Below are 17,173 nucleotides of genomic sequence, written 5' to 3' on the forward strand. Positions count from 1 at the left end.
AGAGAGAGAGAAAGATAGATATAGATATCACGAGAGGGAGTCAGAATAGAAATTAACACTGCAGAAGTTTTCAGAAAGTGTCAACTGGTGAGTAGATTAGCATTACTCAGCCAAACTTTAGTCACTGGATGTGTCTGGATTACTGCGAGATGTGAAAGTATTAAACACATCAGAGTTCTGAGAAGAAAGTATTGTATGTTATCATGAGTCACAAATCCAATGTCTTAGTTTAGTTTAGCTTTGAAGCTTAGAAGATGAACACATTTTAGTTCCCATATTTCTCTTTCCTGAGCTTTTAAAGTAAAAGAAAATAGATCTTATAACGTAATCACCTTTCTTCTTTTAGACTAAAGACATTACATAAGGCAATTTAGAAAATAAGTTTATTGCATTATACTGCAATCACATGTACAAATAATGCAAGAACATTCTCTTCATGTTTTACAAAGAACTGCAGTTCAAAACATATTTCGATATATTCAGATGCTAATAAAAAGAATAAATATTCATCATACCTGAGTTAACAGTGCAACTTTTAGTTTGACTGTATTGCTAATAAATAACTTTTACAGTATAAAGATAATGTAATACAATTCCATTCTCTTTTCCTAACGGATTAGAAAATGTACACAATCAATACTCAGAATGGAAATGCATCACTGACTCATACTAGTCAATAGCTTTTCAACAAAGAAGAATTTAGTATAATGTACACAAACCTTTTCTATCAGGAGAACTTACAGTAACTGCCTCATTTCATATACAAAGTATTAAAAAAAAAAAAGAAAATGTAAAAAATTTTGAATAATGAAGTTTAGTCTTCCAAATTTCATGGAAGAAAAAGTATGATCAGATTCTAAAGGAGTAAACATTTAGACTTCTATTCAGTAAGACTACACTGTCAGGGAGATTTTTGTCCCGTTTCCTGTTGAGGTCTTTTCTCTATTTTAATAAGTGATTTCTGAATAAAGAAACTTTTTAAGCAGTTCAAATTTGTCTGTGTTTTTGTTTGCATGATTTGATGTGTTTGCTAATTATACTTCAGTAAGTCTGTGTAGAGGCCTTGCACATTATCTATTGTACAAATTTGTGTCTTTTTAGAAATTATTAGGTATTGCCACAAGACTCTCTTATGAAATGAGTCATTTTTTTTTCTTCTGTGGATGCCAATGTAGAAATTGCTGTTTGCTACATGTAAATCAATGTTCGTATATCTGAAAAAATAAATATCTGACCTTTAAAATTAAAGCCCAGAAAAAAAAATAGATGATCCAGGTCAGCATTTCTTTGGACGAAAGTTCAACATTCACAAACACAGTCTTATATAGATTTAACATGACATGAATATTTTCATCAGAGATATCTTTTCGGCTTAATATTGAACTAAGTACGGTACCTGAAAGGTCAGTAGATAAAATTCAAACCACAGATTTTATATGTGAGTCTTGTGAATTCAACAAACGTACTTAACTTCACTTAACAGCAAATTTAAATAGAAAAGGTTCTGAATACAAAATATTGCATAAATAAGCACAAGTAATTGTCCTTTGGGCAGGCAGAATGTCTCTACTTATTGTTTAAATGCATATTAAGCAAAACACAGATACACATTTGCATGAACAACAGTTTGACTTTTTACATGTAAATAGTTTTTATTTCACTCAATTTACTGTAAAAGGTAATATTTATATAAAAATTGACCTAATACGTTTACCTAGCATATGGGCTTGATTGTTCACTATTTAAATAATATATTTTTGTCAAAGTAATTAGATAAAATAAAATAAATTGTATTTGACCGGAAAGCCAGATTAACACAAATGGCTTATTTTCAGGTGTGCCCTTGAGGCATAGACAGAGAAATTGAATCTTGAATTCATGGTCTAGGATTTCTCCTGACTCAGTCCAGTGTTCTGACCACTATATCACTCCTCCTCCATAAATGTGGCCTAAGAATGTACCTCCATGCCTTTACAGAAATCAATTCTTGTTGGCTGGCTGTGAATGATATAAAACAGATCTGAAAGGTTCTGTCTGCTTCAGCTTTTCTATGAAGACATATTGTGTATCATAACAGACATGTTTTGCGGCATACAGTAACTTATTATGAAGCACATTTGAAATTCATATCCAGTTACTTTGTCTTAAGGAATGTGGGCATGGAAGAAATGCATTTCTTCCACATTTTGACATAAAACTATCCTAATGCAGTTATCTGGTGATGCTGTACACAGTATAAGAGCAAAGGATATCATCAAATTTAGCTAGAAGACATCCCTAATCCTTTATAATTTATGCACCAGATATACATTTTGCTATCAAAAATAGGTGGAGCACATTTCTAAATAGACCACAGAGATCTTAATGTACAAATCTTTTTCTTGTAAGGTTTAAGGGTTAAGTTATTCATGCGCTCTCTAGAATATATTCAAGTTAGTTCCTATTCCATAAAACCATACAATTCCTCTTCAGAATAACCCAGTTCCTTTAGATACCTGAAGAAAAAAAATTAAAAAGTCAGTTAAGTAGAATATAAACTACCGTACATTTTTTCCTGGCAAAATACAAGTACAACTTTGGTCAGCATATGATCAGAAAAGTCATTAGAAGAATATTTACTACAATTCTTATGACAGCTGTAGTACAGATGGACATCCCCTATCTCTAGAATAAGTTTATGTGGCTGAAAAGAAGCCCAGAATGTCCACTAATATTCTTTGCTCTTGGGTTTTAAGCTATACTACTGGGCTGTATCACTGAAAAGTATTGGTCACTGGCTACATGAAGAGCCTGTAAAGCACAGGTTACTGATGGAGAAGGCAATGGTGCCAGGCAAGAACTGTACTCAACTTCTGGACACTGAAAATAACCAGAAAAGTATTTGTGTTTTGATCATCCCTTAATTTCTTCAGTGATGGATTTATGCTTTGCTATTTCTAGGTCTATGAATTTTTACTATTTTTTCCTCTCTGTTTTCTTCTTTGTGGGATAATCTTGATTTTCCTAAGCAGTTTACAAAAAAATAATTTTTCAGGGTGAAATGAAAAGGGGACTATATATGTCTGTCAATTATTTGCGAATAATCTTGTTCATTTCTATCCAAGTCATTAAATGTAAGTACCAGACGCTGAACACTTCTGCATTCAAATATCTTCAACTGAAGGGTCTACTTGTGAAGGAGCTTTATAAAATTGTATTGTTACAGCAAGTTAAAATCTTTTGAAAAACGTTTGAAAAATGTACCCAGGTAATAGCCTATAAAATTTATTGCATACTTGTAGATTCATAGGGACAGGCTTCTGCATATCTGAGGCTAATTGGCTAGATATATACAAGTGCCTCAGAAGAGAGAACTCTTTAAGTGCTACCAAACAAGAAAATGGATAGAATATTTTCTATCAATTGTATTACGCTCCTAATAGTTGAATTTTTAACCCTCATTTTATTTAAATTATTTGTTGGCTTAGTTGTGGTAAGAAGAGTACCTTACTGCATGTTTGGAGATCTCGTCCCGTGATTAGAACCTACTGGACTGAGATAATTTCCTGCATATATATATACACAACTGTAAAAATTTCCCGTCCCAGCTGAACCAACTAGAAGCACATGTGCTATGGAACCTACACATAGATTTAGCCTCATTTAACAAGGACAACAATTTTCAATCAGGTCATTCTACCCGGGTAAATGCCTTGTAAACTGCCCTCCCCTATAATTTTCAAAGAGAAAGCACCTATATACTTTCTCTTGGAAAGTTAGTGTAACAAAACCATGCCAAAAGCAGCTGTATGTTTTAGAAAGTTGCCCTCCCTGTGTGTGGGTAAACTTATGTGGATAATACCACTAACAAGTAACTTTACTCACATTGTAAAGATGCGTTCCCAGGGGAAGGGGTGGGGAATCAGTGTTTTTGTGCACATACTTGTGATGTAGCGTTCTCAGAAAAATTACCCGCACAACTTAGCAAGTGCAAATGTGTGTGGGTAGTTTCCCGGGGTAATTTTCAAAGTGAAAGTATGTGCATACTGTATGGTCATATAGACAGAAAGGATTTAATGGGGAAAGAATCCACAATTTTAGAAAAGGGAAGTCTTGGTTTTAGCAAAGAGATGTCTTGCCTTACCAATCTTTTTGATTTTTTTTGGAAGGTGTAAATAAACGTAGATAAAGGTGAGCTGGTTGATAAGGTGCATTTGGATTTTCAGGAGGCATTCGGCAAAGTCCCCCACAAGGGACTCCTCAGAAAAAGGTGGATTTTAAAAGACACGCCGATTGTACAACATGTGCGTGTCGACACATGCATGTTATAAAATCGGATATCCGTGCCCAATTTTATTTCGGCGCGCACATGTGCGTACGGATGGCAAATAGGGGGGGGGGGGGTTATTAAAAAGTGCACAACACAATCGAGGCATCTCCAGTTCCCTCCCAGTCCACTGAACTTCCCTAACACCCTGCTTTCTCTTCCTCCCTTTCCCCCTCTCCTCCCCGATCCCTAAACCCTACTTATCTTCCCTCATTTTTTTGTTAAATAACTTACCTGCTCCTTCAGAGCAATAGTAAGTTCCACGCACCGGCCAGCTGCCAGCGTGCACTTCCCTGGGACAGCGCAAAATGGTGCTGTCCCGGCTGGCCCCTGGACTGCTCCCCGCCCAGACCCTGCCCCCGGCCTGCCCCTTTTCTAAACCCCGGCTCTCCCGCACATAATCGGCAGATACACGCTTGGCCGGGCCGTTTATAAAATGCGCTCGGCCCAGCCACGCACATATCTGCCCAGATTTTTGTGCACTGGGGATTTAATATCCCCCTCCAAAAATTAAAAAGCCATGGAAAAGGAGGCAGTGTCCTATTGTCGATTGGAAAATGACAAGAAGCAGAGTAGAACAAAATGGTCAATCTTCCAAATTAAGAAGGATCATTAGTGGAATACTACAAGGATCTGTACTAGGATCTGGGCTGCTTAATGTTCATAAATGATATGGAAAAGGAAATGACAAGTGAGGTAATCAAATCTTTAATTAACATTACTACAGATTAAATTATTCAAAATTGTTTAAAAAAAAAAGCAAAAAAAAAAAAAGCAGCAGATTGCAAGGAAATAAAGAAGGACCTTGTAAGACTAGAAGGCATCTGAATGGCAATGAAATTTTATGTAGTAAAGTGCAAAGCAATGAGCATAGGGGAAAATAATCCCAACCACAGCTACACAATGCAGGGTTCTGTATTGTAAGTCACCACACAAGTAAAGAACCTAGGAATCCTTGTGGACAATACATTGAAATCCTCAGTTCAGTGTCTGGAGGCAGTCAAAAAAGCAAATAAAATGGTAGGAATTATCAAAAAATGAAACGGAAATTATTATATTGCCTCTGTATTGAGCTATGGCGCAACCGCATCTTGAGTATTATGTACCATTCTGGTTGCCTTACCTCAAAAGAGACACATCAGAATTAGAAAAGGTGCAGAGGAGGGCAAGAAAAATGATAAAGGGGATGGAATGGCTCTCTGTCCATGAGAGGCTACACAGGTTAGGGCTCTTCAGCTTGGAAAAGACAACTGAGAGCGACATGATAGTTTATAAAATCATGAATGGGGTGGAACGGGTAAATAAAGGATGGTTATTTACCCTTTCAAATACAAGTAAAACAAGGGGACACACCCCTTGTGTCCCCTTGTTTTACTTGTATTTGATATGATTTAAACAAATCATATAAAATACTGTTTCACTCAGTGCATAATCAAGCTATGAAATATGTTGTGAGGGGGATGTGGTCAATGCAACTAGCCCAGCGGGGTTTAAAAGAGATTTCGACAAGTTCATGGAGGAAAGAACCATAAAATATTATTAGCCAGGGAGACTAAAGAAAGCTATTGCTATCCCTGGGACTGGGTAACAAAACAAATCTGTTTGGGATCTGTTGGGACTGGCCACTGTCAGAGACAAGATGTTGGATTCAATGGATCATGGCCTAACCCAGCATGGCATTTTTTATGTTCTTAACAATAGAAATGAATGCATAGTTTTAAACTTTTGTCAAACTTTTCACCAGTTTCTTTGAACGTCACCTTATTCCTTGTTCAGTGAAAGTGGTTGGCCCACAAATGCAAACAAGCGTTCTCAATTTTTCATGGCTTCTTTTTAAAAACTCTGAAAGGACGTCTAATGAAATATTTCCCCGTTTCCCAGTCCATTCATCTGTTGGCTCTGAAAGAACAAACTGAACTTCAAACCTGGAAAAAAAAAGAGAGAATCATAAGATCTACTGCTAAATATTCAGATATTACAAATCTTTTAAACTCACTTTGCTCCAATGACTGCTGAAGATAATTTGACTTCCTGCCAAGCACAAACATAACTAACAGACCAGAAATAGCCAAATTCAGAAGACAAGTAAAAGAAGACAGCTAACAATTTGAAAATTATGTAAAAAGTGGTGGGATGAAAGTCTTGATTTCTCAATTGTACAAGCTCTTGAGATTCATGTTATTATTTGAGAGGAATATATCCATAAAAAAGTGGGGCGATATCAGAGTTGCAAGGGGAAAGTGAATCTGTGCCAGAGTTCATAGAAACACAGAATATAACAGCAGATGAGGACTGTAAGGTACAACTGGATATCTTGTCAAACAAATTTGATTGATTTTTTGGTTTGAGTGACTAGAGAGTTAGATCAAGGGTGAGTGCTAGATGTGGTTTATTTGGATTTCAGCAAAAACTGACACTGTCCTATATAGGAGACATGAATAAAATAAGCAGCCTGGGAGGGGATCACAAGATGGACTGGATTGGAAATTGATTGACAAATACATGACAAAGGGTAATGGTAAATGGAATTCACTCAGAGGAGAGGAAGCTGATTAGTGAAGTCACTCATGTATTGGTTCTGGGACAGATTCTATTTGATATCTTTGTGAGTGATATTGCAGAAAGGACAGAAGGAAATGTTTGCCTTTTTGCAGATGATACTAAGATCTACAACAGTGTGAGGACACCCCTGAAGAAGTAGACAGAATGAATAGTATGTGATGCGGAGTGAGAGACTGATGAACACAGACCAGAATAGAAATCTTGGGGTGATAGCATCCAATGTTGTGAAGGTAGCAAGACAGTGTGACAAGGGGGTATCTAGGGCCAGAAGAATGCTTAGCTGCACAGAGAGAGTCATAACCAGAATAAACAGGTAGTGGTGATAAAGCAGAGTTGCTTACCTGTAACAGGTGTTCTCCCAGGACAGCAGGATGTTAGTCCTCACATATGGGTGACATCATCAGATGGAGCCCTGTCATGGAATACTTTTGTCAAAGTTCCTAGAACTTTGACTGGCACACTAAGCATGCTCAGCATGAAACTAACCCTGTGGCCACACGGGATTCCCCTTCAGTCTCGTTTGTAGCAAAAAGTACAAGCGAAAAATAAAATAAGAAAACGGTATCGAACCCAACTCTGCGGAGTGACAGGTGGCTTCGTGAGGACCAACATCCTGCTGTCCTGGGAGAACACCTGTTACAGGTAAGCAACTCTGCTTTCTCCCAGGACAAGCAGGATGGTAGTCCTCACATATGGGTGAATAGCAAGCTACAGGCCGACTCATAATGAAGCTGGCCAAGCAGCACACAATATGTGCAACAGGCACAACAACTGGGGTGCTGTTGGCCATGATGAGGCAGCCTGAAATTCACAGCGGGTCGAGGAAGGACAAGTTAGGTCTCTACACTGGGAATAAGTTCCGTAGGACAGACTGGCCAAAGACGGAGTCTTGTCGTCCAGCCTTGTCAAGACAGTAGTGGGTTGCGAAGGTGTTGAGAGAGCTCCATGTCGCAGCCTTGTAGATGTCGGCAATCGGTACTGAATGGTAGTGTGTCTGATGCCCCGCACAACTGGGGCATCGACTGACATCGTGCGAGGGACCTAAGCACAAAACACAGACATTGTGCGGGTCCGTTATGGACATGGCCCTCAGACACTTGAGGCATTTTCTAAAGCCGGTTGCCATGTCGAAAAAAAGTGGCACACGCAGTCGGTGACCGTTGGGCACTAAGAGGTATGCCGCCAGGAACAGACTGCAAACAACGTAAAACACTTTCCGAGCATCGGAGGGAACGGAGCACAATGGGGGACCCCGGTAAGAGTGAATTTAAGAAGGTAGACTTTGAATATTTCCATGAGGAAAGCTGTGAGGAAACTTGCTGCGTGGAAAAAAAGAGACTGAAGGGGGACCCCGTGTGGCCACAGGGTTAGTGGTATGTTGGGTATGCTTAGTGTGCCAGTCAAAATTCCAGAAACTTTGACAAAAGTATTCCATGACAGGGCTCCATCTGAAGATGTCATCCATATGTGAGGACTACCATCCTGCTTGTCCTGGGAGAATGCCTTACCTGGAGTAGTGTGTTTAGTTCTAGAGGCTGTATCTCAAAAAAGATACAGGATAGACGTAGCCCAAAGAAGGTCAATCAAAATGCTGCAGGGTCTGCACCTAAAGTCACATGAGATGAGACTCGAAGACCTAAATATGTACACCCTACAGGGCAGGAGAGATGGGGGGGGGAGGATATATAACATAGACTTTTAAATACCTTAAAGGTATTAGAAATTCACAAGAAACAAACCTTTTTCCCAATGGAAAGGAAGCTGTAGAACTATGATATAAAGTTCCAGGGAAATAGACTCAGGAACATCATCAGGAAATATTTTTTCATAGAAATGCTCTTCAGAAGAAGGAGGTGAAGACAAAAATGATGACATAATTCAAAAGTTGTGGGAAACCTGCAGGGAACTGCAGTTACAACCCTAAAAAGAAGGTGAAGGGGTAACCTGCATGGAGTGGTAATTACAACCCAAATGGGAGAAGATAAACTGAAATAATTCAAAAGGGAGTGGGATAAACACAGAGGATCCCTCCTCATGACAAAAGGATGGAAATAAAGCATTGGAATAACCATGGTGACTTTACTGTACTGGGGAAACATGCATGCAATGGTAATTACAAACCTCAACACTTGGCTGGGCAGATTGGATGGGCCATTTTGATCTTTATTATTTTGATTTATTTACTCTTTTATTATCTAAAATGCACAATTTAATTCCTGTTGCACTGCCATAGGCCACATTTGATCTCTGTCTTCCCTCTAATTCCTTCACAATTAAGAATCTACTGTGCTTATTCCATGTCTTCTTGAATTTAGTTTCTGTTTGTGCCTTTACCATCTCTCTGTGGGAGGCTATTTCATGCATCTACCTTTTTCTCTGGGAAGAAAGTTTCTCATATTACTTTATCCTCTTGAAGACTCAAACCATGACCTCTTGTTTTAGAACTTCTTTTCTAGAAAAAGATTTGCTTCTTGTACATTATTTGTACCTTACTGCTATTTCGAGGTAATTTTCAAAGGATTTACGTGTGTAAAAGTAGCATATAGTGTAGCAATTTTCAAAAGCCCACTTGTGAGCTTAAAGTCCATTAATGCACATAAAATCTTTTCAAAATTCAGTGAAATTTCGAAGGAGTTACGCACCTAAAGGTAGCAATTTTCAAAAGCCATTTTGTGTGTGTAAATCCTTTAGAAAGTTATCTCTTTTGTCTTTAGCATATTCACTATCTCTTATCTTCCCTAGGGTATACATATTTAAGTCCTTAACTCACCTCGTGACATTTTTTTTAAATGGAGAATCTGTACCCTTTTGATATCCCTTCTGTGGGGCACCTTTATTCACTCTACATCCTTATGGAGATACAGCCTCTAGAATTGAACACAGTATTGCAGGTGAAAGTGGGATATAAGACACTCTGCAAATGTTAACTAACTCCAAGTCGAAAAAATGAGAAAGGGCCCTTCCAACCAATGCCAGCAGGAATTAAGTGAAGAAAGAGCTATAAGCCCCTACATTAAAATATTCTGGTCAGAGCTTCTGGCCTGGATACATGAGTTATTGGCAATACGATTCCTCCTGTGACCTCTATCCAGAACAGGCTATCAAGATCTCTATGGCCTAGATTCATCATTTTGCTATAAATTTCCCAAGAAGAGCACCCGCGACAGAAAAAGGGGCATGGTTAGGGTAATTTTCCAAATACCACATCGCGTAGCTAATTTCCGCATTGTGCGTTAGAAATCTGCCGCCCCCCCCCCCCAAAATGTTGTTAAAGGTAGATTTTAAAAGGGCTGTGCACTCATCCATAAACATGCATATCTTGCCACGTACAAAAATATGCCACGCGCATGTTTAAAGCTGTAAGCACATACATATGCACATCACTTTGCTACTGCTCCTTGTTAGAAGGGAGGGAGGGAGGAAGGGAGAGAGAGAGAGAGAGAGACTTTTTATAAGGCCCAGTCAGAGAGTATATTGACCATTGTAAGGGGGCATTTTTTTATTCAAGATGAGTTTTTGATAGGTGGGTTGGGGTTAAGGGAGTGTTGGTACAGACACGTTCAGAGTTATCCATTGTAAGCTTGACATCATTAAAGAATTTTAGACCTTATAAGTGATGAAAATTCTAACAAGAGAAGCTGATTTGTACACTGCAGTCTCTGCTAACTGCATTGTACAAATCAACTTCTTTTCATCATGTATAAGGTCTAAAATTCTTTAATGAGGTCAATTTTACAACTTAAGAACTTAAGAACATAAGAACATGAGAAATTGCCATGCAACTTGGTCTTAAAAAATGATTTCTCCTTCCAAGAATCTACAGCATTACTTTTAATGTGACATATTTGAACCAAGCTGACTTTTGGGTTGGCAGGAAGAAGACTTGCTACAAGGTTCTAATTCTATTTCAACTACTATAAGAAAAAAAGAAATCAAACCATAGGCAAGGCATGGCATGGCATACTTTATTCTATGAAGTAAACAAATTGAGGGAATTGTGGTGCAGCACCGGGTCAATACATTATTGTAGAGTCCAAACCACTAAAAACACATATTTGTGCATTGCTCGAATTAAGGGTTTATTATTCTACATGCAGGCTGTTTACTTATATACACTACTCAGGAACTTGTACATCTGGATAACATTTTACCAAGATTCTGTTAAGCAAAACAATATAAAAAGACATTGGACAAAGAGCCTTAACAAAATATATACATATTTTTTCTTGATATGAATAATTTGGTTGGGTGAGCTTATTTTAATTCTGAAAGAAGTTGATTAATTTATTTTGTCATGGGAATAGTTAAACTTTCATCTGAACCTTAATGGGGTGTATATGTTTATATAGAGAGAGAAAGAGAAAGAAGAGAAGAGAAAAGAGAAAAGAAAAAGAACACTGATGATGTTAGCTATTTAACATCATCAAAGGATTAGTCAAATGAAATTTATAAATGTAAGATAAATATCCAAATAATTTTTATTAGAAATTTAGACAAAATCAAAATAATACATAATTAAAAACCACATTAGAATAATAGTTAATAATTGAATATAAACTCCAAGTGTCCTATGTAATATAAAACTAGTCTTTTATTTGTTTTCATCAGAGTATATCATGGTACTGAAGTTAGGCACTATTTTCTTGATGGTCTGATCCTCAAATTACAAGAACTTCTTATCTTAAAACTTGAACAATACTCCTGAAATCACCAACCTTTCACCTCGATAACAAGGTTAACAATATATAATGATTCTTCCCTCTAAGTCTCCTTTCGACAAAAGGACTTTGATTCACCTTATTCAGACTTCTTCAAGAGGCTGATACATAGGAATATGCCAAGGACCATTCCACTGATGCTATAATATTGAAGCTCAAAGAGTTCACAGTGTCTCTTCAAAAACAAAGCTTATAAATATCATGATGTTTCATAGCATGCATAAACCTGAGCCTTCCTTCCTGCCGGTACTGCACAGCGGGGAAACTACACTGCGTGTTTGGATTTTCTCGAACAATTGAGATGGATATTATGAATAAGGTAACTTAATTGTAAGAGCTATGCGGAAAGTGGTTATACAACAAGATATCATATGAGTGTGTGAAATAGAAAGAGCAGTGACCAAGTGAAGTTTAGAGGGTTACAAAATGCTATAATCCCTGGTCGAATGGAGGGCTCACTCTTAGAAGATTTAGTTGTTTAGACAGAAAAGGAAAAGTGGTGTTTCCCCAGTTGAAGTGCTGTTTAAATAAGAATAATTCTGGTTAGAATGAAAGGAAAAAATAAAGAACCAAAGCACTTGTTTTGTCAATCAAATCGTATACAACCAAAAAAACAAGTATCCTGTAATGTGAACCGTATCTTCAATGTGCTGTCATCAAACAAAATTTCAAAAAATGTATTGTATTTTACTTTGAATTTGTAACCGCATCAGCAAGCCAGACAACGGCAGTGAATACACTTGCCGTCCGGACTACTCGTCATTTGCGGCAAGGTGGTAAATCAACTGTTTTTGTATCAGCTAGGTGTAACTGCAAATGCCTTCTAAGTCCCGTTTAGAAATAATATGCATCATATGCCCCGAAATGTCAAACAATGACACCCGACAACGGCCGTTGTTTCGCAATGAAAATCGCTTCCTCAGGAGTAATTTATGTAAACATTGTCACGGCAGATGCTATAGAAACAGAAACGGAAAGGTCTGTGATGCTGCACTCATGCAAAGCTAAGTATCCACTTTGATTTTATCAGCTTGTAAAATTCGTTTTTGTCCTTTTCTGTTTCTATAGCATCTGTCGTGACAATGTTTACATAAATTACTCCTGAGGAAGCGATTTTCATCGCGAAACACCGGCCGTTGTCGGGTGTCATTGTTTGACATTTCGGGGCATATGATGCATATTATTTCTAAACGGGACTTAGAAGGCATTTGCAGTTACACCTAGCTGATACAAAAACAGTTGATTTACCACCTTGCCGCAAATGACGAGTAGTCCGGACGGCAAGTGTATTCACTGCCGTTGTCTGGCTTGCTGATGCGGTTACAAATTCAAAGTAAAATACAATACATTTTTTGAAATTTTGTTTGATGACAGCACATTGAAGATACGGTTCACATTACAGGATACTTGTTTTTTTGGTTGTATACGATTTGATTGACAAAACAAGTGCTTTGGTTCTTTATTTTTTGGCTTGTTACACACTGGAACCTATGGCAGGGACGGATGCCCTTAAAACACTCAGTTTCTCCGAAGCTGAAATTCAGACATTATTATCAAAACCTTCCATTTTCTCAACAACAGCAGGTCCAGTAGATTCAGACCTCTGGACCACCTACAATAAATTAAATCATCGATTGATAAGAACCATATTACATGCAGAAACTCTGTTAGAGTACTGCCGTCAACAGAGGATACCACGGGGCCTACGGATTTTGAAGTCTCCACATTTATATAATGAGGATCCAGATTTTTTGATAAGTTGGAACGCGATTTTGAACAAATGTAGTTTAGACCTGATGGTATTAATTATCAAGACAGCACAAGTCAAAGAATCTGAAGTTCAATCTGAGATTGATAGCATTCAGGAACAGCTGGCCAGTTCCACTACTTTGGAAAATTACACTGAAAAACTTAAGAACACCAATGATCAATTGGATAAGTTTAAGGCTGATCTCAAAAAACTTAAATTGGAAAAACTACAAAGAGACGAAAGAGATTACACTACAGGATACGTTTATCCTTGGATGGACGAAAAAGCAAAGAAAAGACCCAACAGAGTCACGTTTGACTCAAGTAGTGACAGCTCTTCAGGGGAGGAAGTGACCTCTAGTGCCAACGCAACACCAACAGCAGCTGGAAACACTTTTTTAGGACGAGGTCGAGGATCCCGTCGACGTCCACGGGCGCGAGGAAGCCGATGGGCCGACGAATCCTACCAGAACAGACAAACCCGGTCTCAGACACATCAGATTCACTAATTTTGAACCTATCCACGCTTCAATTGACAACACAGCAGACTTCGCTTCTTGAAAAAGGACTATCCTTCATTCCCACACCGAAAGCTGATTTATTACAACTGGAAATCGCTTTATTTAAATTTACACGTAAATTATACATAAAACACTATTTTGTGGAAACACCATCTGGATGTGATACATCTATTTTGCGAAACAAGTCTAAGTGGTTCCCACCTGGTCCTGTTGACCCCATCATATACACTTTTTATCAAACTACACTACGTGATCTACGTGCTGCCTTCACCATAGATCGGTCTTACACAAATTTGACACGACTGGATATTCAGGCCATGAAAGATCTACAAAATAACCACCAATTAATCATCAAACCTGCTGACAAAGGCGGTAAAATTGTGATTATGGACCGCAATCAATATCAAGCAGAGGCTCTCAGACAACTTCACAACACACAATTTTACACACCTTTACAAGAAGATCCCACAGCCCTAATTTTACAATCCATTGAACAGCTGGTACAAAGAGGATCGGATCAAGGTTTTTTGACCACACAGGAGACCAATTTTTTGGTGAATAAATTTTCTGTCATTCCAGTCTTTTATCACTTACCCAAGATACATAAAAATTCTCAACAACCACCTGGAAGGCCAATTGTCTCCAGTAAAGGTTCGTTACTTGAACCATTGTCTCGATTTATTGATTTTTTCTTGGCACCATTTGTAGAGATACAAGACTCATACATCAGAGATTCTCAGCAAGTGATTCAATTTTTGGATTCATTCAATGAAGACACATCAAATTTATTACTAGTGACCCTGGACGTTGAAGCATTATATACCAGCATCCCCCAGGATGAAATGATATTGATAGCCACAAAATTCTTTGAGGACAGACCTCGGCCGCATAGGATTCCCAGCAGTTTTTTGATAGCTTTATTGGAGATTGCCTTGACACAGAATTTTTTCGCATTTGAAGGGGCATTTTACCAACAGACCTGTGGCACAGCCATGGGTGCCACTATGGCACTTGATCTGGCCAATCTTTATATGGCAGTTTTTGAAACCAGCTGGATTTACAATAATAATCCTTTTCATCAATATATAAAAACCTGGAAACGATACATTGATGATATATTGATTTTTTGGCAAGGTACAGAGTCTCTGTTCCAAGAATTTTTGCTTTGGCTGAATGGGCGGAATAGTCATCTTCATTTTACTTCTGACATTAGCCCCACAGTGATACATTTTTTGGACATAACAATTGTTAAGAGACCTTCAGGTTTTGAAACTTCTATTTATAGAAAACCAGTTTCTTCTAACACTTTTCTACACTTTACTAGCGCACATCCACGTGCTCTCAAAGAAAATTTGCCAGTAAGTCAATTCTTTAGGTTAAGAAGATTATGTACTTCGATGGAGGATTTTCGTCATCAGGCTACATCACTCACAGATCGATTTCTTAAAAGAGGATACCCTACACGCTGTGTCAAGCGAGCCTTGACTCGGGCTAGATTTACCAATAGAGATTGGTTATTTCTACCACGAAGGTTGGACCCTCCTGACACACTCACTTGCGTGTTGCCATACTCTTCGATGACTTCAACCATGAAACAGATCATGTTTAATAATTGGCACATATTACAAACACATTTTGAGTTCACTGAGGTTCCTAGATTTGTTTTTACTAGGAGTTCCAATATTAAAGATCTACTAGTTCACTCCGATTCTACAATACCTCAGCCCAAAATTTCTACTGGAGCTCACACATCCTGTGGGAAATGTACAGTCTGTTCCATTATGATTAAGACATCTGCCATACATTTCACTCGTGTGAATTTTACTTTTGTGCTGAAAACTTCACAGACTGCCGTTCCACAGGGGTTATCTACGTGATACAGTGCCCCTGCAATTTGTTATACATAGGCAAGACCAAACGAGCACTCAAGACCAGGCTCATTGAGCACCGGTCATGCATTTCAACAGGCCGGTTATCTGCTCCATTAACCCCTCACTGTATGGCTTTTCAACATACTTTTGAACATCTGAAGGTTTGTGTTTTGGAACAATTATCTCCTAATTGGAGAGGAGGTAATTTTGACAGCCGCCTCTTACGTGCAGAACAGCGATGGATTCACCGTCTGCAAACAGTAGAGCCTGATGGGCTCAACTCCGCATTAGAATTACAAGTCTTTCTGTGAATGACTATTAACTCTCTTTTTTGACAGCCTTGAATATCCAGCATAGCGATTTGCAGAGCCGTCAGGCTCATTATGTGATTAACATCGATTTCATTTACAAATTAGTTTTCATTAAGACCGCTTGTTTGACGGCAGCACCGTGATGACGTCATCACGTGCAGGAAAGCGCGGGCTTTTTTAAAGATCTAAGGCGTCCAGGGTTCTTCTGTCCCGAGTTGCTGAATAAACTTCAGAGACATTCGTGTCCATCGGAAAGGTCTGGGATGCTGCACTCATGCAAAGCTAAGTATCCACTTTGGGGCGGATTTTAAAAGGCGCGCGAATAGCCTACTTTTGTTTGCGCTCCAGGCGCAAACAAAAGTACGCTGGATTTTAGTAGATACGCGCGGAGCCGCACGTATCGGCTAAAAACCTGGATCGGCGCGCGCAAGGCTATGGATTTTGTATAGCCGGCGCGCGCCGAGCCGCGCAGCCTACCCCCGTTCCCTCCAAGGCCGCTCCGAAATCGGAGCGGCCTCGGAGGGAACTTTCCTTTGCCCTCCCCTCACCTTCCCCTCCCTTCCCCTACCTAACCCACCCACCCGGCCCTGTCTAAACCCCCCCCTTACCTTTGTCGGGGGATTTACGCCTCCCGGAGGGAGACGTAAATCCCCGCGCGCGGGCCTCCTGCGCACCTGGCCGCAACCTGGGGGCGGGTACGGAGGGCGCGGCCACGCCCCCAGACCACCCCGGGCCGTAGCCACGCCCCCATACCCGCCCCCAAAACGCTGCCGACACGCCCCCGAAACGCCGCGACGACCGGGCCCGCCCCCGACACGCCCCCCTCGGAGAACCCCGGGACTTTCGCGAGTCCCGGGGCTCTGCGCGCGCCGGGAGGCCTATGTAAAATAGGCTTCCCGGCGTGCAGGGCCCTGCTCGCGTAAATCCGCCCGGTTTTGGGCGGATTTACGCGAGCAGGGCTCTGAAAATCCGCCCCTTTGATTTTATCAGCTTGTAAAATTCGTTTTTGTCCTTTTCTGTTTCTATAGCATCTGCCGTGACAATGTTTACATAAATTACTCCTGAGGAAGCGATTTTCATCGCGAAACACCGGCCGTTGTCGGGTGTCATTGTTTGACATTTCGGGGCATATGAT

The 17,173-nt window shown here is 39.4% G+C and overlaps 1 protein-coding gene across 3 annotated transcripts in view; it reads right to left on the reverse strand.

Moving 5' to 3' along the window:
* Window positions 1-366: 366 nt before the first annotated feature.
* Window positions 367-17,173, reverse strand: part of LOC115087855 (cytochrome b5 reductase 4) — a 248,272-nt gene continuing 231,465 nt past the window's right edge. The window contains exons 15-16 of one of the 3 annotated variants that reach the window (XM_029595499.1): window positions 6,067-6,231; window positions 367-1,998 (exon numbers count right to left, since the gene is read on the reverse strand). In XM_029595499.1, the coding sequence (XP_029451359.1) occupies window positions 1,950-1,998; window positions 6,067-6,231 (214 nt within the window). In that variant the 3' untranslated portion in view covers window positions 367-1,949. Of the gene's footprint in view, window positions 2,496-6,066; window positions 6,232-9,638; window positions 9,736-17,173 lie in introns of those variants that run through there. The other 2 variants (XM_029595498.1, XR_003855634.1) reach the window with 2 other exon arrangements.

Source organism: Rhinatrema bivittatum, chromosome 3 (genome assembly GCF_901001135.1).
Source record: "Rhinatrema bivittatum chromosome 3, aRhiBiv1.1, whole genome shotgun sequence".
Lineage (NCBI taxonomy): Eukaryota > Metazoa > Chordata > Amphibia > Gymnophiona > Rhinatrematidae > Rhinatrema > Rhinatrema bivittatum.